General features: G+C 46.0%; 1 protein-coding gene across 1 annotated transcript in view; it reads right to left on the bottom strand.

Moving 5' to 3' along the window:
• Positions 1-386: 386 nt before the first annotated feature.
• The window catches only part of PNOC (prepronociceptin), a 48,819-nt gene continuing 23,682 nt past the window's right edge, over positions 387-25,523 (bottom strand). The window contains exons 2-3 of the mRNA XM_048516859.1: positions 10,796-10,942; positions 387-2,280 (exon numbers count right to left, since the gene is read on the bottom strand). Coding sequence (XP_048372816.1) covers positions 1,711-2,280; positions 10,796-10,921 — 696 coding nt within the window. The 5' untranslated portion in view covers positions 10,922-10,942 and the 3' untranslated portion in view covers positions 387-1,710. The remainder of the gene's footprint in view (positions 2,281-10,795; positions 10,943-25,523) is intronic.

Here is a 25,523-nt window from a genome sequence, read left to right as displayed (position 1 = left end):
CTTCAGCCCAGGTTGGGAAAAACAGATAGCTAGTTTATCGATTTTTGAAAAACCCAGGTTGAGAGAAATAAAACGTTTTGAAGGTGTTTGGGGGAAGAAAACTGCATGAGCTTCTTCCTCAAAACTCTTTCTAAAAAGTCGTGGTGTGTGGAAATCACAACTGTCCTCCATGTAACCAGACAACCTCCTGTTGAAGGTGGTAAGAAGGTGATAAGAGAGCAAGCCGTCCTGTACTGTTCAAAAGATTCTTAGGCTGATTCCGCACACGCAGAATAATGCACTTTCAAGCTGCTTTCAGGGCTCTTTGAAGCTGTGCGGAATGGCAAAAACAGTTGTGAAAGCAGCTTGAAAGTGCATTATTTTGCGTGTGCGGAATCAGCCTTAGAGGCATCAGACCGGCCCTGATGAAAAACAAAATGCTGGACTAGGCAGATCTTTGGTCTGATCCAGCACCACCACTGCTTATATTTTCGGCATCCCAAGTGTAATTGGGAAGCAAAAGCTGATCAACTCATTGTTTGACATAAGATGATAGGTTTCTAGACTGAACCACTTCAGGTTGTAGGGATAATGGCTGATTTATAAAATTCTCCCCTAAGTAAAAAAAAATGCTCCAGCATGCGTACACTAGCACATAAGAGTGATGTGCATCTTTGAACTATGCAGAGGGGTTTTTTTACATTTAGGGGAGCATTAAAATTCTTTCCCCACCCCCGGAATGCAAAGTTGTACAGTTAAGGAGTGTACCATCTTAGTCTAATAAACCTCCATCTGCAACAATGCACCGACCAAATCTTAAATTTGATAAATTTGTATTTACCCCAAAAGGAAGACTAGTTTCTCTCCCAGGTGTACCACCAAGAAAGAGAGGATTTGTTTTTGAATGTAATATTTGGTGGTTAGGAACAAATAATTATTTTTGGTTTCTAGGATTGGAAATGGTAATATTGTTATTGAATGCAATTATCAAAAAAAAGAAGACAAAGGAAAGAGAGGGGGTTGTCTTATAGTCACATACAAGTTACAAGGATGTTAGGTATGCCAGAAATGACACCACAACACTCCTAAGTACCCTCCCAAACTCTATGGTAAATTCTATAGAGATCTGGCCAGTTCCTAGAGTGTCACATGCATGGGAGGAAGGTTTGATGTCAATCTCCATTTTTCCTTCTGCTGCTCGCAGGAATGAGCATGGGCAATAGAGAATGGGAACTGGAATTTTGAGTATATAACTTTATTTAGGAGGTCACCTTCCCTGTGTCTAAATAAAGGTAAACAATACTCTAGCTAGATCCAAACACACTCCCAAGGGGCTCTAAATTTGCACAGCATCTCATTCAAACTGGGCTATGACCTGTGCAAACCACTCCACTTAACTGAAAAGTCCCACAGGATAATTCTTTCATTTCAGCCAACATTATATTTAAATTAGGCCTCAGTTTTGTTTAGTCCCCTCAAACTCATTTTAAAGGAAATGTGTGTAGCACTAGGCTGTTAAAATTGCAGAAAAATTACTATATCAAGGGATCTGGACTATTCAGAAGAAACACTGCCCTTTGACACTGATGGCAAGGGCTCGCTTGCTGCAGTGCAGGCAGCCAAGAAGCCATCTGCCAGGACCACGGGTTGACTTTTTTTGCTGTGGCAGATCTGAAACTGATTCACTACATGTTGATGGTATGGGGGAAAATCCAGAGGAAGTCCATCCATCTAGATCTCATTCTGTTCCTTCAGGTCATCACCAAAGCCATCGTAGTCAACAGATCGTGGGGACATCCCAAGGTACTGCTTCAAGAACTCACTGAACCTTTTCTGGTTATGCCACTTCCGGGCCGACTTTCGGACACCGATGAAGCCTCCGTACCGTTTCTGAAGCTCTTGAACGGCAGGTTCCGCCATCTGCCCATAATCAAAGGGTCTACTCAGAAAACCACCCAACCTCTTGGGTATCTCAAGCTGGTCTTGTAAGTCTCCCAACGGCACTTGGCTTCCATCGCTGGCACCTTCTTCTGTCTCCGGTTGGCGAATGAGACTACTCACTTTGGAAACTTGCTTTTCATCTTCCGCCTTTCTGAGATCCACCATTCTGGTCCGGTCACCCAGCTGTTTGAGGTGACTTCGGCCTCTGAGCAGGCTGCCATCCCACATCTCGAAGGGCTGATTAGCTGCTTCTTCTAGACTGTCGAGACCCAGCGTCAAAGAGGTCTTCACAATTGCTTTGCTGCAGGATCCCCAGGTGGCTCTAGAAAAGAGCTTCCCTTCACATTCCATAACGCAGATCTGTGGAGAGGAAACCATAGTCAAGGAGATCTTTCATTACAGGAATATGTGGCTACAGTAAAATTTATATTTTCTCTCTTTGTGGAAGAAAATATCAGAAAGTGCTATTCAAGTGCATTTTTTTCACCTGCAGGCTATTTTAAAATGATTTTGTTTCCCTTTTAGACTAGCAGTTTAAGTACAAGAAAGAAGGCAACATAAGGGATGAACTTCTTTGCAGAGTTTGGTCGGGGTTCCCTAGATTCTCCTTGCTTTCCTTGCAATCACATGGTAGTTGTGGGGAAATGTGCTTTTAAACTTCCTAGGAGCCCGTTTCAGCTCAGAACTATGATGTGGAGGGAAGCAGAGCTCCTGCCTTCTCCTGCATGCTGTTTCTTCAAGCCAAAACAGCTCAGGTGGGAAGTTATTCACAACTTTGGAGTTGCGTGTTCTTAGAATAATCCACATGGAGCTCCAAAGTTATGTGAGAAATTCCTGAAAGAGCTGTTTTGTCGGGGGAGTCGTCATCCCATGCCACAGTTCCAGTTCCATACAAGATTTTTTATGGGATGGGTTAGGGGGCGAGGCCACACCCCCACCCACCCCTGGGGGCATGGTCACGCCTCCCCAAGCTCCGCCCATAGTCTCAGTGCTTATAAAAGCAGCTCTCCAAGGCCATCTTGATCCTCTTTGATCTGAGATTGCAAATGCCTTAACAGTCCAGGTGCTCGGGAGCAACAGCCGCAGAAGGCCATTGCTTTCACATCCTGCATGTGATCTCCCAATGGCACCTGGTGGGCCACTGCAAGTAGCAGAGAGCTGGACTAGATGGACTCTGGTCTGATCCAGCTGGCTTGTTCTTATGTTCTTATGTTCTTATGCCATAGCTGCAATGCAGGAAAAACAAGCTAGGTCCAGGGAACCCCAACCTGACTTGATAATAAAATGTAACTTGTAGTTTGGCTTTAATAGAATCCATGGCTCAGGAATGATCAAATACTCTTCTGCCTGGAACTTCCTCCCAGGATTCCCATGTCATGCCCCTCCCCTGCTTCTATTGTCACCATCACTGGGAAAGCTTGTAGGACCTAACTCCAATCCACAAACCCACATAAACCTAAACACTCACCACCTTCTCAGCATTTTACCTCACCAAAAGAAATGCAGCTAGCATCACGGAACAGAAACAGAAAGTTAATTATCCTCAATGTTAATGGAAAGCCCACGCATTACAGCCCCTTCTAAGACGATAAGGATAAAGTCCAAAACAGAATGAAGGAATGGACTGCAGAGGATGCTGGGCAGATCTAAACTGGCACCTGGGCTGATGCCGGGAGAGGCAGTCCCTCGGGTACCAGATCATGAAGGGCTCTAAAAGTAACAACCAGCAATCCTACATTTTAAGGCACAAAACTGGATTTAAAAGGGGATTTGAGAGATTTAGGGAGCATAGTGTGCCAGTGCCTACTAGCTGTGGTAAATAAAGGGAATTGCCACAAGTCAGAGACAGGAACCCCCTCACCATCAGGCCTCTATACCCTATTTATTGGCCTTCCATGGCAACTGGGTGAAACATAAATTCTGAACTATAAGGACCACTAGTCTGCCCCAGCACAGCTCTTCTTATGTTAAGTACTCCTCTGAAGAAACGAGAATATACAATCCTTATAATTCAGCAAGTTTTCATCTTTGTTCTCTCTTGGGGCAGATGGCACAGAATAAATTAACGTCGCTTGATCACTGCCGTGTTGCATTTGCAGATATGTATGTTTCATCTGCACGGAATAAAGAGGCAGCTGGTTCAGCGGATGTTGCTCCAGCTGAAGCAAAAGAAAACAATCACCTTTAACAATGTGATTGAAAGGTGAAGGGCATAGTAATCTGAGCCTGAAAAAAAGAAGGGGGTTCAGGAGGTCTGACTTTTAATGGCTTCTCACTGAGAATTCATTTCAGTTTGACTGAAGAAGGATGTGAAGCAAGAGATAGTTACTGTCTCAGAGCGCAGCTCTTTGAGTGCCTGTTTGTCATGAACTGGGGTGGGGGGAGTGAGAAGAGACAAACGGTAGAGAAAATCCTTCTTCCCACTGGCATGAGAATTAAACTTGGTTTGTAGATCTTGGGATCTTCTAGAGAAGGGGTAGGCAAACCTAGCATATGTCCTGATAGGGCAGACCTGGGCATTATACGGCCCACGGGCCACATCCGGCCCACCAGATGACCCTGACGGGCCCCCCTGCCATGCTGGGGAGCGAGGCGCCTTTGAAAGCCCCGCAGAAGCCAGTTGCCTTGGCTGCCGGCTTCTGCAGGGCTTTCAAAAGCGCCTCGCCCCCCCCCCCCGCCTTTTGGCCCGGCCCTCCACAATATTTTCTGTTTCTTATGCGGCCCCATGAAAAAAATAATTGCCCACCCCTGTGATAGGGGCATACTGGTCCATCCTGCTTGGCACTCCAGGCCAGATCTCTGCCCAGACGCTTGAGGCCTGATAGCACTGCTGGGACCAGGGGTGTGAGAAAAGACAATAAGAATGCAGAGGTGTAGCAAGGGGGGAAGCACCTGGTGCACTGGTGCATCCTCCATCCCTGCCACACCCCGAAACGCCCCCACCACGCCCCCGGAATGCCCTCCCCACACCCCCATAGGGGCGCATGCCCAGTGCACTGCGGGGCCCCTGCTCCCTTGGAGCTGCACCTCTGCAAGAATGGCTTATGTTGGTCACTGCCTCTCAGACCTGCACAGCCACTAGCCGAGTCCAGGAAAAATCCCTGTTGTCAGAACCAAGCATGGTTGGCCAAGTAAAACCTTTGTGTCAACCCCCACCCCCAATATGACAGCATAGCGACAGTTTCACAGGGGGATGCTGCCTTTTTAAAGCATTTTGGTGAAAAGGTTTTGTTCTAGATCATGGCAGGTTCTAGAGCACAGCAGATTCTAGCAGGGGCATATCTGTTTAAAACAGTGTTTTAGAACCGGCCATGATCTAGAACAGAGGGGGTCACAAAGCAGAACACACCTGTTCCATATTGGGCTCGGCTGAGGGGAGTTTTAAACTGCAGGCTTTGAGCCTGCACTTTAAAGCTCCACCCAGCCAGGCTAAGGCCAATGTCAAATTGAGCACTCAGTCTGACCGGCTTGAGTTTTATACTGCTGGTTCCCCCACAAGCTCCCCCTGACCTTTGGAGGTGGAGCTTGGAGGAGGGAGCCAGCAGTATAAAGCTGCTCATAGGTGACAAACTCAGGCCCTCCAGATGTTTATGGATTATCATTCCCAGCAGCCCCTGCTAACATGGCCAATTGGCCCTGTTGGCATGGGCTGATGGGAATCGTAGTCCATGAACATCTGGAGGGCCTGACACCTATGCATACAGCTGGTAAGACCAAGTGCTCAGTTTGATGCTGGGCTCAGCCTGGCTGGGTTGAGCTTTGAACCGCATGTTTGAAGCTTGCGGTTTAAAGCTGGACCCAGCCAAGCCGAGCCCAGTGTTGAACGAGCCCACCCTGCTCCCAAACTCCACATGGAGTTCAGGGTGGGACACAGTTGCTCCCAGGCTAGGAGGGAGGGGGGCAGCCAGCCAAACATACCTCCCACAAGACCCATTCAAATGGCGCCTGGGCCTCCAGCACCTTCTCTTCCTCCTCATTACAACACTCGGTTTTCAATTATGGCAGGAGGACACCCCCTCTCCCGAACTCTGGGCCTTTCCCCACTTACCTTCTGCTGTGCGCTACTCGGGCCAAGTAGCACGGGGTCCCGGGGCACTCCCCACCACAGGGGCGGCAACAACGCAGCCACCCCGACAATGCCGCTGTCGCGCCCCCTCAGCACGCGTCATTCCTGGCGCTGGAGAAAACGGCGCCTTTTGACGACCCCGCGCAGAGTGCGGGGTTGTGGGGAAGCCAGGGCGAGCGCCAGAAATGACACGTGCAGTGAGTAGCGCGCAGTGATGGTGGTAGAGGGAAAAGTGGGGAAAGGCCCTCTCTCTCTGTCCCATGCTATCCAGAATTTCTTTGCTTGGCCTGACTCTGGAATTGATAAAAAAGGGGGTGGGATAATTCTATTTGTCTGTAAAGGTATTCAGGCTTCATAAAGTTATCTCTGTAAGTCTGCCTTATAAGAAGCTTCAGATCACTGAAGCTTATGAATTTGCTTTGTGGTCCTTGGAGAGATTTGAAGCACTTTAAGATGAGAACGACATGTGTAGATAGATTACTATGAAGAAGTCAGAAATCTGTAATGCTTTCTCTCCCAAAAGAGAGAAGGGGGAGCACAAAAATTCCTGGAGTCTTTTAAATGCTGAGGTGCTAGAAATAAATAAATATCATGCATACCCCTCCTGGTGCATGAATTTGTATGTCTTTGAAGCAGGAGCCGTGGGCTTCATGATCCACTCACAGTAACATCAACAAATTCATTGCCACCAGAGAGGCTCCCATTATTTCACAGAAACCTCCACACATATTATGGGATTCCATTGGGTTGCATTTCCAAATGCACCCCCCCTCAACTTTTTACCCTCTTGGCAGCAAATGCTACTCACACACAGCTCCCTTCTTGAAACATCGTGCTAATTCAAACTGATAAGATGCTTTTTAATTCCCAGATAAGAGAACAGCATTATGTGCCATATGCCGTTCTGCCCAGTTAATTGGCTGCTAAGAATGAATGAATACTGATGGACCATCAAGGTTAGCCTGAAATGCAGGTCACCCTTGCCTGTTGGAATAGGGGACAGAGAATTTCTTTGAAGCAGCCAAAGAAACACAAAGTCTGAGTTTCTGCAGGTGGCTGGCAGGTAGTGGTGTGCATTTGGTAAAGATGACCTGGAAAAGGGGCTTTTAAAATTGTAACATCATACACACTCATGGGGGGGGGAGACACTTTTCTTTGTAGAATTGCAGTTTGACAGCTCACACAGGCTAATCCAATTCTGCCTCCCCCCCCAAAAAAAACCCCCAACCCATCAGCACTCCCTACTCCCATGAAATTGAACTTGTAATGGCTGTTTGCAGAAGTAGAGAGGATGAATCTATGTTTTCTGGACCATCTTTAATTCTGGAGTAGGTTAGAAACTTGAGGGAAGGTGGCAAGGTATCAGATCTTGGAAGTTACACCAGGTCAGTACTTGGAAAAGAGACCTCCAAGGAAGACTCTGCAGAAGAAGGCAATGGCAAACCACCAGTGCTTCTCACTTGCCTTGAAAGCCCCTTGCTGGGATCACCATAAGTCAGCTCTATGACTTGATGGTACCTTCCATACACACAGGTTATAAACATCCTAGGGTCAAGCAGTTACACAGAAGCAGATGAGTCAAACAGACGAGTCCGTGAATCTGCTTGGCTAGCATGAGTTTCTGGAGCATGCACCCTACACACTGATCCCTGGATGACCATTATCAGGACCATTGATCCCGAAAACTACAGGCTGCTCTTGCTCCTCTGGACACTTCTCTGCCCTCTTGGGCACCGCACCACTGGGCAGCTTGCAGAAGATCTTCTCTCTCTGCAGTGTCCTTGGCAGTGTCTTCAAGGTGGAGTCCGTTACGGAAGGAACTTGTCAGATGGCTGAAATGAGGAAGCTGTGCGGCACTGACTCCACAGAGTGAAATGGCTTTCTAAATGAATTTTAATGACCTGTCCGTTGCATTTTTTAATTGTGCAGGAGAGCTCTTGCCAGCGCCATGCAGAACTTGGCCCGGTTAAATGAAGCTGATGTTCATTCACTCCTCTGCTCGATTACTCTATCATTCAGTCCTGGAACTAAGCTGCCCAGTAATGATATTTGGAGGAAGGAAATGGGTATCACCCAAGGTGACAGATGATATTTATCCATTAAAATGTGTGTAATTAAACCTTTCCCTAACACTCAGGGTCCTTAGACATAAATGAAAAAGAAATAAAATGAAACAAAACCAGCAACACAAAATATCTAAATAAAGTATTGCATAATGATAGATCTACAGCACAGCCTTAAGCAGTATTGTCAGCCCATTGACTTCAATGGAATCAGAAGGGTGTAATTCTTCTCTGGATAGCACTGGATATTGCAAGTTAAAACAGATAGCTTGAGGCTCACTGCGAAGTCTGGGAGTTCCTGATAGTTTAGTATTGTTGAAGTTAAGCAAGCATGGATCTGATTCGTCCATTGGAAACCATCACAGGATGAGATACAAAGACAATAATATATATTATTTCATTTTATATATTTTAAAAATAATATATATTTTTTAAAGTCCTTCACTTCAAAGAGATGCTCAGACCCTGAATTGGTTCAGCTCCTGGGGGATGGGCATTCACAGCTGTGGGAAACCCACTGAGATCCCACAGATGGAGAACCAGCACCACAGCCAATAGGGAACACTTGGCTTATCTTTAGAGCGTCCAAGTTGCCCCTTGCCACCCACATGGGATGGGGGGAAGGTAGGGTTGTCAGATCCAGGTGAGGAAACTTCTAGAGATTTGGGGGTGGAGTCTGAGGAGGACAGGGACCTCAGTGAGATATAGTGCCATAGAGTCCTCTAAGGCAGCCATTTTCTCCAGAGGAATTGGTCTCTGTAGTCTGGAGATGAGCTGTAATTTAGGGGATCCCCAAGTCCCACCTGGAGGCTGGCACTTCTACTTATATTGGATAGCTTTAAAAGGGACGTACAGATTTATGGAGGAGAAGTCGATGTATGGCTACCAATCTTGATCCTCCTTGATCTGAGATTGTAAATGCCTTAGCAGACCAGGTGCTCAGGAACAGGAGCAGCAGAAGGCCATTGCTTTCACATCCTGCATGTGAGCTCCCAAAGGCATCTGGTGGGCCATGAGAGTAGCAGAGTGCTGGACTAGATGGACTCTGGTCTGATCCAGCAGGCTCTTCTTATGTTCTTAGATGTTACATTAAGTCATAAGAAAGGAGGTGATCTGCCTTGCAGGGGTATCAAAGCCTAGTGTAGTTGCACACAATCTAGACCAGAGATTCCCAGTGTGGTGCTCATGGGGGCCATCATGCCAACCAATATATGTCCTGGTGCCTACCAGTGCCTTCCTAAAAGCATCTCTTCCACAAAGCAGAAGGCCAGTCCTGACTCCACTTCATTGGAGCAGAAGATGCTGCAGAGGAGTCTCGGATGACCTTTCTGTCTGAGGGAGAACCCGTTTGGGAAAAAGTAGGAGGATGCTTGACTTGATACCTGCCAAAGCTTTGTGATTGGCCCTGGAAGTCAATTTATGGCTGGCCTTGCTCCTCAGCCCCAGTGGCAAACATTAGAACATAAGAAAGAGCCTGCTGGATCAGACCAGAGTCCATCTAGTCCAGCACTCTGCTACTCACAGTGGTCCACCAGGTGCCTTTGGGATCTCACATGCAGGATGTGAAAGCAATGGCCTTCTGCTTCTGCTGCTCCCAAGCACCTGGTCTGCTAAGGCATTTGCAATCTCAGATCAAGGCATTTGCAATCTCAGATCAATCGAGTAGTCGATGTATTGTTGAAGGCTTTCATGGCCACAATCACTGGCTGTTGCTGGTTTTCCAGACTGTGGGGCCGTGGTCTGGTAGTTTTTGCATCTACCCTTTCATCCACATCTTCAGAGTAGTGTAATGGCTTACCTCAGTGCTCTCAGGCTTCCAAAAATGTTCACAGGCTCAACAAAGCTGGGAATCCTCGGTCTAAAATCTAACTTTTGGGATACTCTGATAATACTATTCAAACAGTGCCAACCTAAGCAGATTTTCACCCTTCTAAGACGATCAAGTCAACGGGCTTAGAAAGGTGTGACATCTGCTTAAGGCGGTACAAAATCTCTTCTTTGCTGAATGGGATTGCTGAAAGATGTGGCTATGGTCATTCCCAAGGCAGATCATCATGTGGCAACGTGACTCTGACGAACGCAAGCAGATACTGCAATGTGCTGTCTGTCGGACTCCATTCAACAGGAAAAAAAAGAGGAAGGGAAAGGGGCGGGAAATCAATACTCCTTCAAGCGGGAAGGAGTGGGCTGAAAAAGAGAAGAAACGTCCCTCACAAGTGTGATCAATAGAAGAGGAAGAAAGGTTGTGATAAAGAGAATGTTGTTTGTGTTCCTCTCTTTATTTCTGCTCTTTTGTGTTTTAACAGCCACATCTTTTCCCTGGCAGAAGGATTGATTCAAGGCACTTTCAAGGGTATCAAGAAAGTGGTGAGGGCTTAAAAGTCCTTGTCCAGAGTAAAATAGTCATTGTCTTGAGATGGAATGTACCTGTTTAACTGTTATATTTAACTTCTTGTTCAGATATTTATGCTCCACTCTAAGTCCTGAATTGGATGGCCCAGGCTAATCTGATCTCAACAGAAGCTAACCAGGGTCAGTCCCAGTTAGTAGTTGGATGGGAGACCACCTGGGAAGTCACAGCAGAGAGCAATTGTAAAGCACTGCTGTTCATCTCTTGCCTCGAAAACCCCATGAGATTACCAGAACCTGGCTGTGCTTTGGTGGGTATATAAAAGAGAAGACAGCATGCTTACAACATGGATAAGAGCCAGCCAAGCCTGCAAGCCACCGAGCCTGGATTACTTACGAGGAGACTGAAATCATTCTGATGGCTGTACAAGTGTCTGTGACAGTTCATGCACTCCCTCCGGCAGTCACTGAGCGTGTAGGCAAGCAGGCTGAAGAACCACACACCCCATAGCAGGATTCTCATGGTGCCGGTCTAAAAAAATACCTGTAAAAGAAACAGGAAGAGAGTAGTGAGGGGATATGTTAATATTCCCAACCTGGTGCTACAGAATTCTCCAGTCCACGAAAACTGAAGGGCAACTCGTTGAAATGAGCACATTTGGTAAAAAACAACAACAACCCCACTGTATTCTATTCATTTGGATGTCACTTGTTATTCTGGTAATTCAGATTTTGTTCAGTTAGATTTGAGCCCAGTAGCACCTTCAAGATCAAGAAGATCTTCAGGGTATGAACTTTTGAGACTCAAAGGTCGGTTTGTCAGACGTGCGTAGGAACGGAGATCACTCGTTCCTATTCCAGTCTGATGAAGGGAACTTTGACTCTTGAAAACTTATCCAGCTTGGAAGTTGTCATTTCTTTTATACTGAGTTGTCATTTCTTTTATAATGGCGTTGTCTCCAAACTGGTAAGTAGAAATCCGGCAACACCATGTTAGGGAGTCTCGTTTAGCAGAGAGGCTTCTAGTTCATGATCCCTTAATCAAGACATTGTCCTGAGTAGATCCGAAAGGTGAGGATATTGTCAGTGTTACTCCTAAGGGGAAAATCCAACAAAGGCTAGAATACAACACAGGCATTTTAACTGAGGGTGTGGAAAGACCTGTTGTTTACTGTCAAGCAGGAGTAAGATGACTGATCTCCCTCCCACACACTGAGACACCAGTTTTTTCCTAATTTGTGTGACAGTCCAAGAAGAAATGTGATGTGTAGTTATTCGCTAATTAAACCCAGGAGACCTACCCCAGGTTTCCACTCCTCAGGTGGTGAGATCTGTGGAACTAAATAAGGCCTGTTCACTTTGTCCCTTTTTGTGAAATTCCTGCTCTGCCTTTCCTCTCACCCAGGAGGAAGATGGCTCCCCACCAGTTTCGCAGACTAGTGACAGATGGACTGGATTTGGGTTCTTGGCCAGAGGGGAGTTCTCCGTATGACTCACTCCTCCTGCGAGGGGATTGATGCAAGTGTCGTGTGAAGCTGACATGCTTCAGAAAGTAACTCAGCGTGCTCTTCCTGAGGGGGAAGCCTGGATTCCACAGACTTTCTCATGGCAATGCAAATTGATGGCTTATGGTTCCAATGGCACGGGAAGCCTAAATCTGTAAAGGTGCTCTGGTGCACATGAATGAAGGCCTTGAATCAGTAATTCCAGAAGGGTCTGATGTCAGCCTGTTTCCACAAAATTCAACAGCAGGCCAGTGTCACCTTAAAGGCTAACAACCTTCATTCTAGCAGTAGCCGCTGGACTTCTTTTTAATTAGGTCTGCAATTAGACTTCCTTTACCTCTCAGGGCTTGTCAAGACAGACAGTAGAGTCAAGTGGAAATGTTTTTGCTAGGACAGTGGTTGCATGTCTAAATGTTTCTCCTGTATGAAAAAGTAGCCTGGATCTACAAATGCAGTAGAACAAGGTACGGGAGGGCGGTTGCTGCCAATTCACAGCTGATTCATGGCAACCCCATATGGGTTTTCAAGGTAAGAGGCATTCAGAGGTAGTTTGCCATTGCCTTCTCCTGCATCATGCCCTGGTATACTTTGGAGGTTGCCCATCAAAATACTAGCCAGGGCCAGCCCTGCTTAGCTTCTGAGATCTGAGGATCTAGCCTGGGATTATACAGGGCAGGGCAGGTGGTAGACTGTGCTATTTCAAACCTTGGTTTTCTAATTTCCTACCATGTAAAGACTTCCTGTGAGCAGACAACTAGAATATCATGGCACTTCCGGACAGTCTTAAAATGCTACTTGGAAGTGAACAGCTCCTGACATAACTGTGGCACACAATACAAATTCCACACAACACAAATAAAACGTCTTGCAGACATTTTAAAAAGAACTTTTTTGGCCGCATAGCATGGGGAAAAACGCATTCTAGGGGAAAACAATTATTTTTTCCGCTCTCCCTGCCCCCACTTTCATTTTGTGCAGAAGGTTCTGTTATGCTCCCCTTCCACCCCACATCTCAGAACACACATTCAATCCGGGATTTTTATGGATACAATATATATGTGAGATATATTTCTAATATATATTAATGCTAACAGCTATATATGGAGTGGCGCAGGATAAAATAGGCTAACAGAAAGCCTAGAAACGGCAAACAGTCAGTAGAGAGTTAATCTATTCATTTGCTCCTTGATGTCCACACCCAAGCCAGAGCTACAGTTGATAGAGTTGTAAATGTGCACTATCCCTTGAATTGAGATGCTGCAACCCTTCTCCCCTTCAGCTGTTCCTAAAACCTCCTAAATGCTCCCATCCCTGATTTAATCTCGCTGCCTCTGCAAAATTACAATAGCCAGAAACACTCAAGGTGTTTCTAATGTAATCAAGGAACAATTGACCACCAATTCCCTGGGTTTAGAATAAATAGATAGAGCTGCTAATTAGCTCAGCCCTGCAACCCAGCACAGATGCAAGAAACGAAACCTAATGCAAAGGGTCTCTTTTCCCGCCAAACTAGCGATCCACCCTATAAAAGTCCTGCTCACCTTAAACTCATGGCTCATTTCTAACCTGAACCTCCCTTGGTCAAGTTGGTGTGAGACACGATATCGTCCTTCTACGGGATCTCTGTGCTGGCATAGAGTCTCTGCCTTCTCCTTCGTCTGCTGCATTGGAACCATTAGGTAACCATCATCTGCTGCATTGGAACCATTATCACCCTGCTGCCTCCCAATTCCCTTTCTATCATTCAAACCTACTTTTCTCACCTTTTTATATCTCTAGGAACTTGTGTGTATGTGCCTCCATATCTTATTGTATGTGTGCTTGAAACCAAATTTATATAAACATTTTAAACTTGATTTGGACTCCTTGTGTTACTCTGCAGAATGCTTCATGCCATATTTCCCCGTATACATAGTCTCAAAGGTCCCAGCCTAGCCTCCTCTCGCATTGCCAAGTGAGTTATCTCTCCAAAGCTCTGCCAAGCTAAGTTGCTCTCCCCATTGCTCTGCCAAGCCAACATATTTGCTAAACCGAGCTATTCTTCCCTATTGCTAACCCCAAAAGAAATCCTTCCCCCTGTTAAGCTAGGTAACAGTTCCCACGGATGTTTGTTCTGCTTGCAGCTTATTAGGCTGCCATTTCTGTTTGCCTTTGTAGCTTTGAAGACACCTCATTTAAAAAAACAAAAGGAAAAACAACACTTGCAGAATCAGCAACGAAAACTGACTTTATTCATGTACTTTAAAAACATAAATGATGGGTAGATGAACTGCAAATGTCTGAGGGAAACTTTTAGTGCAGTTTCTTGTTTTCTCAAAGACTGGTTCAGGGTTCAGCCCTACCATGGAAAAGTTTAAGTTGGGGGAAAAACTGCACTGTTGCCTGAAACCCAGTAAGCCGGTACCTTTTGCAACCCTGATAAAAACCTCCAGTCTACCCTGATGTTCTTCTTGGTCCCAAGGCCGAGAACTGTGAAGTGAGAAACCATCCAATTAGCAAAGATGAGATCAGGGGAGTCAAAACCTGTGAATGATGGGCTGGACTTATCTGCAGGTGTTTAGTCACACCATCTCACTTTCGACCCTTCCCCCTTTTGATCTCATGACTAGTAGCAGGGTTATGTAGTTAACTGATATCACCAACCACATATCTGTCCATATAGTTTAGCACTTTCATTCTAGTGTCTCGCTAGCAGTAATCCCCTGTTGTCTGTTCCCAGCATCTGAGTATTCGGAGATATGGGATCACCGAACATGAGGGCTCCATTACATTATTGTGGCTAATAGCCATTTTTTTGCCTTACAGTTGGGGAGGAAAGCATATAGACCCTTTATAGGATCTTAGAAGACTCTCCTTGATCCCAATGTGCCAGCAGCATGATATCCTTAACATGTTTCTCAACACCCAAGTGTCAAAGTACCTGGTGGTGGTTAACCAGTAATCACAGGAGAGCTCTTGGTATGCTCAGAAGCATTTTTCTACATGGCACTATAAAGAGGATTTCCTGACAAAGGCTTGGCAAGACTGGCCCCCAGTCAAAGCCCTATCAACCATGATGGGAGCAAAAACTTGTTAAAAACTCTCTATGAATTTAATTTTAAATGCTGCCTCTTGATTTTTCAATATGCCAGAATTTCTATCCTGTGGGGTTTTATGAATAAATATATAGTTTGATTCAATAAATTTCAAACCCGGTGCCTTGCAATGCTTCATCAAAACATCCCGCCTTCAGACTGCACAGTCAAGTTCTACCAGATATAATAGTGTACACTGAGTACAAATGTCTTCCTCCCTAGAATCCAAACCATTAATTCAATAACTGAGTTTACACTATTTTCATTTTTCAGGCGCCCCTCTGCAAATCTGAAGCTGGCAGAGGGAAAAATACAGAGAATGATCCATCCATCCCCACCCCCCCACCCCCCCGCAAGTGCGCAGTACTTCAGCATTTACAAATGCAAATGGCTCTGGTTGAAGTAGAAAGAAAAAAGTTTACCATTTCATACTTTCCAAGAATGTCATACCCAAGTGGACAAGGATTTGGAAAGCCAGATGGCTAGATAGTAATTTCTTCTACCTGAGGCAGGAAGAATTGAACAACGCCAGAGGGGGATTGAGTCTCTAAGCAGAATTTATAAATTCTCTGGACAAGGGGAAGAAATTCTCTTCCATCTTACTCTTCTCTCTGGATGGGCACAATCCTTGAGGGATTAATTCTTCACACTGCATGTTGACCACGCATCAATGGTGAGAACTAAGGCAGTGATAGACTTCTAAATGCCCCAACTTCAACAATTACTAGCCTATTGTCGTTAAACATTGCTTTGGATAAGTACTGAGCAGTGGGTGAAAGGATTGTATGTTTTTACCTCTTTATATCCTGGCACAGCCTGATGCTTGAACAGACAATGAGTACTCTTTTTATTTTTGTGCATTAAAGTTTAAACTCTCTTATATTCGGATCTATAGAAACCTGATCTCTGTAAACGTATCCTGGCCTATTTGGTCTTGCTATCCAAAGTGCGGTGAACAAGAGCATCAGCAGGTACATGTTCCATCCCTTGTCTTTGATATCTCAAAAATGTGTTAGATCATCCCTGTGGGGGCTGGTAGGAGGTCAGTGAGAGAGACAGGATTAGGTGGTGCCAGGAGTTGTCTTAGTGATTATTGGTCCCCAGGAAAAACTCAAGAATGGGGCCCTGGAATCTGTCAGGTCTAGGAAGGGTGATCATTTGTAACAAGGTGCCTCCTGAATGTGCCACAGTTGGTCACTTCCCCTGTACTGTCTTGCGTCAAAATGGCTCAGTTGTAGGGTGGTCAGAGCCCTCCCTTCCAGTAGTAGGATTCAAATAATTTAACAACTGGTTCTGAAAGGACTCAGTAGTGGGCTTACAACCATTCTCTGAACTAGACAAAAAATTAGCTACCAGTTCTACTGAATAGTGTTAGGATTTGCAAGTGTCTGTCACAATCCTGACAACAAGGGGTTAACTGTGTGCATGTTAATTAGCTAGTGAGGTCAGTGTCTTGCTATCAATTCATTGATGAGTCATTGGGCAGTTAATCCAACATTGCTTAGGTGAGGCAGAGCACGTAGGTCAGAGGTTATAAAGTTAACTATATTTATTTGTCTCACACTCCATTCTCTTTTTTCTTTGCTACCTGTAAGATGCAGGATTCTAAACCTTAAGAGGTGAATGCCTGGTAGGCCACATGTGGGGCTCCACATGTGCCTGAAGTTCTTGCAACAATTAAGCTCTTTGTACTAGAATAGTAAGGATTTGTTATGTTTATTCCATGTGTACCCTACCCTGATTTAGTTAAGTAAAGTTTCTTTTTATAATCACAGCAAAAGTCTCCTGGTCTTTCCTCTCACTCTGCTTATTACCCAAATAGGGAAACAATTCCCCAACAAATAGGTTTGAATAGGCTGAATCCCTCCACTGCCCCCTTCCACTGCTTTACATTCATCGCCTTTTTGCTGTCTCTGTCTCAGGCAGTGAGCATCATGGCTAGGGTAATGGGTGGGGTACTTAACTTCAGGTTGGTGGGGGCTCCTAGCATGGGGCCCAGAATAACTGCCCTGGATGTCTGTGGCTAAGACCACCCCTAAGCAGACCACCCCTAAGCAGATACAGAGTGCTTGATCTTGTGAAGTCCTTGTACAAACTGGCTGTATTAGATTTTCTGGACTGTGTGGCTGCAGTCTGGTAGTTATACCTCAGCCACAGAGCCCAGAAAATCCACAACAGTCAGTTGATTCCAGTAGTGAAAGTCTTCAGCAATCTTTGTATAAAGCTACTAGCCGTACCCGGCCACGCGTTGCTGTGGCTCATCTGGTGAAATGCCATCCGGTGCATGCCACCCCTAATTCCCTCCCATTCCTTTGCATGCCGCTCCTCCCCCTCCCTCCCTCCCTCCCTCCCTCCCTCCCTCCACTAGGGTGGGTGGGCCATGTCCAGAGGCTGGGCCCCCTTCCCCCTCCCTCCCCTCCCTTGCATGCCACCCCTTCACCTCACCTCCCTCTGCTAGGGTGGGTGGGCCATGTCTGGGGCCCCTCCCTCTCCTCCCTTGCATGCCACCCCTCCCTCCCCTTCCCTTGCATGCTACCCCTTTGAGGGTCCATAACTTGAGGGTCCATAACTTCCCTTGCATGCCACCCCTTTGAGGGTCCATTTACCAACAGAATGTGAAGGAAGAAGCATACATCCAGATTGGCTGACGCAACGTTGTGTCAAAATTCGAAAGGAACACTTAAAAACATGCCTGGGGTCAAATGGAATGTTGTGTCCAAATTTCAGAGCAATCGGTGAAGGACTTTTGGAGATTTGGGATTTGGAACAAATGAACAGTTACATTTTTATTTATATAGATGGTGTGGCCTCATTTGGAACACTGTGCAGCTCCGTTTGCCATATTTAAAAATGGATATTGCAGAACTGGGAAAAGTATAAAGAAGTGGCAACCAAAATGACTAGAGGGTTCGGGCACCTTTCCTACAAGCAAAGGCTGGACTGCCTGGGACTTTTCAGTCTAGAAAAAAGATGACTGAAGAGAGAGACAGTATAAGTTTATAAAATACGAGGTGGAGAAAGTGGATAGAAGAACCCTTTTCTCCTCCAAGAATACTAGAACTTGGGGCCACAGGGAAATTGTGGGGAAATAGATTCAGGACAAAGAAAAGGCAATACTTCTTTAACTCAATAAGCAATTAAGCTCTGGAATTCTCTGCTAGTAGAGGGAGGGATGGCCACAAGCATAGATAGGTTTGAAAGGGCACGAGACAGATTCATGGAGAAGAGGCATATCAAGGGCTACAAGACATGGTTACTTGGCTGTCTTCCCTTCTTCCCCTCCTTTTATCAAATCAGGAGGGAGAGCATTATGTTCCACCCTTGGTTAAGTTTTTATCGCCATCTATATATTGTTTTTATATCATCTATTTTATTACTATTTTATATCTATATGTTAAGAATTATTTTATAATTATGTGAGCTGCTCCGAGTCTGTTTCAGTGGTAGAGAACAGGGTATTAAACAAACAAACAAACAAATTTTGAAGGGAGTCGCCATATACACAAGCAGTCAGTCTCTGAATACCAGTTCTGGGAAGCAGCAGCCCAGAGGCGTAGCAAGGGGGAAATGCACCCGGTGCACCAGTACGTCCTCCGCCCCCACCCCACCCCAGAACACCCCCACCATGCCCCTGGAATGTCCTTGCCACACCCCCACAGGGGCGCGCGCCCAGTGCGACGTGCACCCTCCTGTCCCCTTGGAGTAACGCCTCTGCAGCAGTCAGAAAGAGCCTGGGGCTCTATGCCCTGTCTGTTTGTTTTCCCAGGGCAACTGGTTTGCCATTGTATGAAACAATATGCCAGCCAAGATAGATGACTTATCTGATCCAGTGGGCGCTTCTTATGTCTATACATTCAATTCCATTAAGCAGGGAATATTCTCAGATTTGCTGGTAACAGTGTTAGTGCTCAGCTTGATTTTTGATCCTGGTAAAGTTAACTAGAAGCCTTGGAACCCAAGGACCCTCTCTGCATCACTGTTAACCATCAACCACCCTTTAAAACTCAGGGATACTCAGCATTGTGAAAATAGCAAATTGCAAATACAGACTTGGCAAGTGGACAGTTTAGAGCACTCACCATCACTCAAGGTCACCCGCAACTGAGGTCAAGTCAATTCATGCCATAGGATTCCCAATTACTATATGTGGATGTGAAAGCTGGACAGTGGAGAAAGCTCACAAGAAGAAAGCAGATTCGTGTTGTCGAAATGTGTTGCTGGAGGAGGGTTTTATGGATACTGTGGACCACCAAATAAGACAAATAAGTAGATTCTAGATCAAATCAAGCATGAACTGGCCCTATAAACAAAAATGTCTAACGGAGGCTGTCATTCTTTGATCACATAATGAGAAGACAAGGCTCACTGGAAAGGACAATAATGCTAGGAAAGGTTGAAGGTAGCAGGAAAAGAAGACCCAACATGAGATGGATTGACTCCATGAAGGAAGCCATGGCCTTCAGTTTGCAAGACGTGAACAAGGCTGTTAACAATAGGCCGTCCTGTGGCACATTGATTCATAAAGTTGCCATGGGTGACCTGATGGCACTTAACACACAACTATGTCTAAGATTTGCTTTTTAGGCTTGGGGGATGAGTCCTGTTTTGTCACAAGGACACGTTGACATTCACTGCCAGCTAATTCACCTTTCCCACATTTGCATGAAAACTTTAAATATCAAGAAAGCAACCGGCAAGAAACAGGGCCAGGGCAAGAGCAAGCGGCACATGCGCAAGGGCCAAGCTGGCAGAGGGCCTCATGTTTCCATACTTCCAGCAACTCTTGACCTTCCCCAAAGGCCAAATTAAATGCTGAACTAGGATCTCAGAGTTATCCAGCTTTACCATGGAGCCTGCTGGGGAACCTTGGGCAAGCCTTATAGTCCAATCTCCCTCATACACATCCTGTGACATAGTCAGTGGTGGGATTCAGCAGGTTCACACCACTTCGGCAAAATCGGTTGTTAAAATGGTGCTTGTAAACAACCAGTTGTTACATTATTTGAATCCCACCACTGGGCGTAGTGCCAACAGGGTGGGGCAGGGGTGACGCCCTGGGCAGAGCTGTGATGGAGGCGTGGCTGGGTCATGGTGGGGGTGTGGCAGGGGCATTCTGGGGTGGCCAGCACTGTGGCAGGGGTACAGGGCGTGCACATGCCCCGGGCGCAGTTTCTCCTTGCTCCGCCCCGGGTGTGTCTATCACAATACATTTTCTTTGAGAGTCAGCATGGTGTCATGGTTAAGAGTGGGGGACTTTAATCTGGAGAACAGGTTTGATTCCCCACTCCTCCACATGAGTGGCGAATTCTCATCTGGTGAACTGGATTTGTTTTCCTGCTTCTCCACATGAAGCTTGCTGGGTGACCTTGGGCTAGTCACAGTTCTCTCAGAACTTCCTCAGCCCTATCTACCTCACAAAGTGTCTGTTGTGGGGAGAGGAAGGGAAAAGTAGTTTGTAAGCTGCTTTGAGTCTCCTTACAGCTGAGAAAAGCGGGATATAAACCCAAAATCTTCTTCCAAACTCTTCTTTTTTAGTTTAATTTTTTCACTTTTTTTGTTTAGGTTCATTAGGGTTGAAAAGCAACCCACTGGATTAGCAAAATAAGTAAGCACGTAACTCTAATCAGGGTTACACTCATATAAACCTAGATTGCAGTGGACAGAAGGGAATAAGTCTATTTAGGACTGGACTTAATTAAAGCAATATCGGCTGGCCCGAGAGAGAGCCGCAGGTTCCCTACCCCTGGTGCTGGCCATTGCTCCATTTCCTCCAAGAACCTCTTCTCAATCATCTTTGTTCACTGCTGATAATTTAAGTCACTTAAATCCCATCACCCTCTCCAGTGGGGACTGAAAGTAGCTTAGACTTTTCTCCTACACTACATTTTATCCTCATGACAATATTGTGATGATCCAAGGTCACCCAGCAAGCTTCTACTGCATGAGCAAGTATTCGAACTCAGGTCTCCCAGGTACTCGTCCGACATATTTAACCACCACGCCACACTGGCTCTCTTGTAGGTGTGCCTGAGAAGATCCAAAATAGGATTAAAACTGCTCATTTCTGATTAGGAGCAACGCAGCTGAAACCCCCTCCCGTTCAAAGAAACAAAAAGGCATTTAATCACATCAGGTCAAAGACTCTTTGGTCACCATTTTAGAATTGTTTTCTTTGGGGGATAATTAATACGTCAATTAGGGTGACGATAGCAGATGATTGGCATACATAATAATGATGTGCATAAGTACGCAAGTGCGTGAATGTGTGCCGTCACTTGGGAGATGGACTCGTGTGTTCCCAAAGGGCAGATCCCCCCCCCCCCAGTTGCGATGCGCAATCAAGGAAGCAGGCATGTGATTGAAGTACTTATTCTTTCAATCACAGCGGTGGTAATTTAGCAAGGCATAGAGATGACACAGGGGGAGCGGCCCCACACCCACAGCGAGCACATTACGGGACCTGCAAGATGCTGTGCCTCTGATAGGGCAGTGTGCAATCAGAGCCCAGACACGCCACAGCTTTTGCATTGGCAGCAGCACGGTAAGGGATGAATGGATGTTGCTTGGCAAAAACCACACCGGCGACTGCATCTCTTTATGAGATTGAGTGTACTGCTCGGCTGCACATTGGCACATATCTGCTGCAGTGGCTTCTGTGCAAACGGCCCTTAGCCTGCATCTCATGTAAAACAGATTCTAAAGCCTCCAATGTGTCACAGGGAAACTGTCCTAGGGGTTTCATTCCCCAATACTGATCACTGCCTGAATATACCGCCTCCACTAGAACACACTGCCAAAATCTTGGCATCCTCAACACCGTATTTATTTGCCCTTCACTAGCCTATCCAGGACTAACTTCTAGGGTGAGTTAACAAATGGACTAGAGTAGTTTCCTGTTTTTAACACTTGAAGAATATTTCATGAAAGAAGAGTGGATTTACACCCCACTTTTCTCAACCGTAAGGAGTCTCAAAGTTGCTTACAAACTCCTTCCCTTCCTCTCCCTACAACAGTCACTTTGTTGAGGCTGAGAGAGTTCTGAGAGAACTCTGACTGGTCCAAGGTCACCCAGCAGGCTTCACATGGAGGAGTGGGGAAATAAACATCAGACTAGGGTCGCCTGCTCATGTGGAGAATCAAACCTGGTTCTCCGGATTAGAGTCTACCGCTCTTAATCACTGCATCACACTAGACTAGAATGTTTAATTGCATAACATACCTAGGTCCATGCACGTAGGTAAGGGGGGGGGGTTCTCGGGTTTGAAACCCCCCCATTCATGTCCGAAGCTCCGCCCACCCGTTTGTGGGTTTTAAAAACATTTTTAGTGTTTTTTCGGTTTTTGGCCTGCAGGGGGCGCATCGTTTGGGCTAGCAGCACCAAACTTTCAGGGATTGTTTGGGGGACTCTCCTGATGATACTACCCGGGTTTGGTGAGGTTTGGTTCAGGGGGTCCAAAGGGGGTGCCCCTATCCTCCATTGTTTCCAATGGGAACTAATAGAAGATGGGGACTACACTTTTGAGGGTCCATAACATTGGACCCCCTGAACCAAACTTCACCAAACCTGGGATGCATTATCAGGAGAGTATCTTATTGATACCACCCAGGTTTTGTGAAGTTTGGTCCAGGGGGTCCAAAGCTATGGACTTCCAAAGGGAGTGCCCCATCCTCCATTGTTTTCAATGGGAGTTTAGGAGATGGGGCTACACTTTTGAGGGCCCATAACTTTGGACCCCCTGAACCAAACTTCACCAAACCTGGGTGGTATCATTAGGAGAGACTCCTAAGGATACCCTGAAAGTTTGGTGCTTCTAGCTTAACCATTGCACCCCTGACAGCAGGCACCCCCCAAATTTCCCCAGATTCTCCTTTTAAATCCACCCCCTTCGGCATGGATTTAAAGGGAGAATCTGAGGTCCTCAGTTTAGAAGAAGAAGAAGAGTTTGGATTTATATTCCCCTTTCTCTCCTGTAGGAGACTCAAAGGGGCTTACAATCTCCTTGCCCTTGCTCCCTCACAACAAACACCCCTATGAGGTGGGTCGGGCTGAGAGAGCTCTGAAAAGCTGTGACTAGCCCAAGGTCACCCAGCTGGCGTGTGTGGGAGTGCACAGGCTAATCTGAATTCCCCTGATAAGCCTCCACAGCTCAAGTGGCAGAGCAGGGAATCAAACCCGGTTCCTCCAGATTAGAATGCACCTGCTCTTAACCACTACGCCACATTGAAAGTGATGCTGTTTTAGGGTGGGGGATAATCCACCCCCAAACAGCATCACTTTCAATGTTGTTTAACTAGGGACCCCAGATTCTCCCTTTAAGGTGGATCTAGTTTAAACACCATTGAAAGTGATGCTGTTTGGGGGTGGATTCCTGCATCACAGTGGCTGCCCTGGGGGGGGGGGGCGCAAAACTCAGATTTTGCACCAGGGTCCATTTTCCCTCTATGCCTCAGCCCAGAGGGCAGGGCAGGGCAGGGGAGTCTGCCATCCCCGACCTCGGAAAGCTGCTTTTATAAGCGCTAGGCCAAGGGCGGGGCTTGGGGAGGCGTGGCCATGCCCTTGGGCAGGTGGGGGTGTGGCCCCCCCGACCCCCCCCATAAAAAATCTATACCTATGTCCCTGCCTAGGTCGCCTCTACACAGAGGTCTTACTTTATGCCCCGCCCCCAATTAAACCATAAAGGTTTAATATTGGTGTTTCTGCCAACCAATTTCTCCCAAATCAGATTTCCTTGTTTTTCCACCCACATTCTGTGCCCATTTGGTGTCATTCTTCTTTCCCGCTGCCAGTGTGCCCCCCTTCTTAAAATATTTAAACCCTATAGTGTTATATCAGTGGCGGCGGCTGCTCTGCTTCTACTACTACTTACTACTACATAGCAAAAAGTCTATGGGCAGTCGTAGGGGGAATGATGGGTGGAAAGAGAAAGCCCTCTCAGTGGCAATCTGAGCAGAACGGAGAATTATCCCTAAGCTGAAGCTATCTTTATTGCTCTTATCATAGAAAAGTTGCAAAAGGCAATTGCTTCTCCATAATGTCCTGTGAAGGCTGCTTCAGCTGATCTGCTCTTATCTGATTGACATTTTAAAAAAAATCTTTTAAAGCGATAGTATCTGAGGATCCACATCGGTGTCTCTTTGGCATGCTTGGGTGATTGTCAGCAAAATGCCAGTTTTACCACTTGTGTTATTGGTGTTCCTTGACTGGAATTCAAGATGCATTAAAAGCAGCTGTGGATATGGATCTCAATCAGGCCATGGAAATGGAGAAGAGATATTTCAACCCCCCCCCCCCCCGCCCTGTTCTCCTGATCAGAAATGTTCCTGTGTGGCGGAGATATTTTCACCTACCTCACAAGGTGTCTGTTGTGGGGAGAGGAAGGGAAAGGAGCTTGTAAGCCACATTGAGTCTCCTTACAGGAGAGAAAGGTGGGGTATGAATCCAAACACCTCCTCCTCCTCCACTTTAAGCTGTAGTCATGGAAAGACAGGCAACAGAGCTGTCTTTTGCCCTACCGGAGCTTATGAAGTCAAGGGAGGCCACTTCTGACTGGTAAAACAATGTCATTGGCATGGTGGGAATCAGATCGGTGGCCTCTGTGGCAGCTTTGCTATTCCAGATTACATGTTCAGAATTCCAGCCCTGGAACTCTACTGCCATGTGGAATCTGACCTTGACTTGCACCTGTTATTTCAGAGGAGGGGAAACGTTGGAATTAATAAGAAATTTGACATTTAATGCTTCGTTGCACTAATTGTTCATTTGTTGCAAAGGACCTAGATAACTTCTTCCTAGATTCCCAGGCTTCTGTTACAGAGAATGTTTTATTCCTGGGAAATGCAACCCCCGACCCAGCCCAACCACATACCCAAGAAATAGAACAATTGCCTTTCTCTGTGCTGTTCAGATTGTAGCTTCATAAGTGCCATGGGTACTTCCTGTACAGCAATTGAGATCTCTATGATAGACATCTGGTAACTGCTCCCCACTTTAAAATATTCAGCCTAGTGCTGTCAACTTTAAGTGCACTTAAACCCCAGCAATCTCAATGGAAGAGATTCAAGCATTCATATCATTTGGTCACACTTTCTACGGTGCTAAAGAATGAGTATTCCCCTCTGGTGTCATTCAGGTTTCTGAAGATTTTCCCAATGAAAGCAGCTACTGACAAGCCATTCTTCCTGTTTCTTCTGCAGCAATGCCTTGCCCCTTTGGGAGGATGATTCTGTTTTCTACAGAGGTATAAATAAGATGCACCTCTTGGTACAACTCACAAAATGGCCAGATCACAGGCTCTATTTATTACCTGCAATAATCCCTAAACCACATCTCTGAAGTGTTACTGCCTGCCCGGTGAACCTCAAATTATAGGCTTCTCCTTTGGGTTCTATTTCTTTTATATGGTACTTTACAGTAATCACTCTTGAATTCCATTCAATCTATTCATTTATCATTTTGATATCTTGCCTTATCTTCTTAGACTCACAGTGGCTGGTAAAGCAACAAGGAGTTGCAACATGCAGAAGTGCATTAACAACTTAAAGCAAC

This window comes from Sphaerodactylus townsendi, linkage group LG01, assembly GCF_021028975.2.
Source record: "Sphaerodactylus townsendi isolate TG3544 linkage group LG01, MPM_Stown_v2.3, whole genome shotgun sequence".
In the NCBI taxonomy this organism is placed as follows: Eukaryota; Metazoa; Chordata; class Lepidosauria; order Squamata; family Sphaerodactylidae; genus Sphaerodactylus; species Sphaerodactylus townsendi.
The sequence above is the reverse complement of the archived record's forward strand: the minus strand, read 5'-3'. Positions and strand labels throughout refer to the sequence as shown.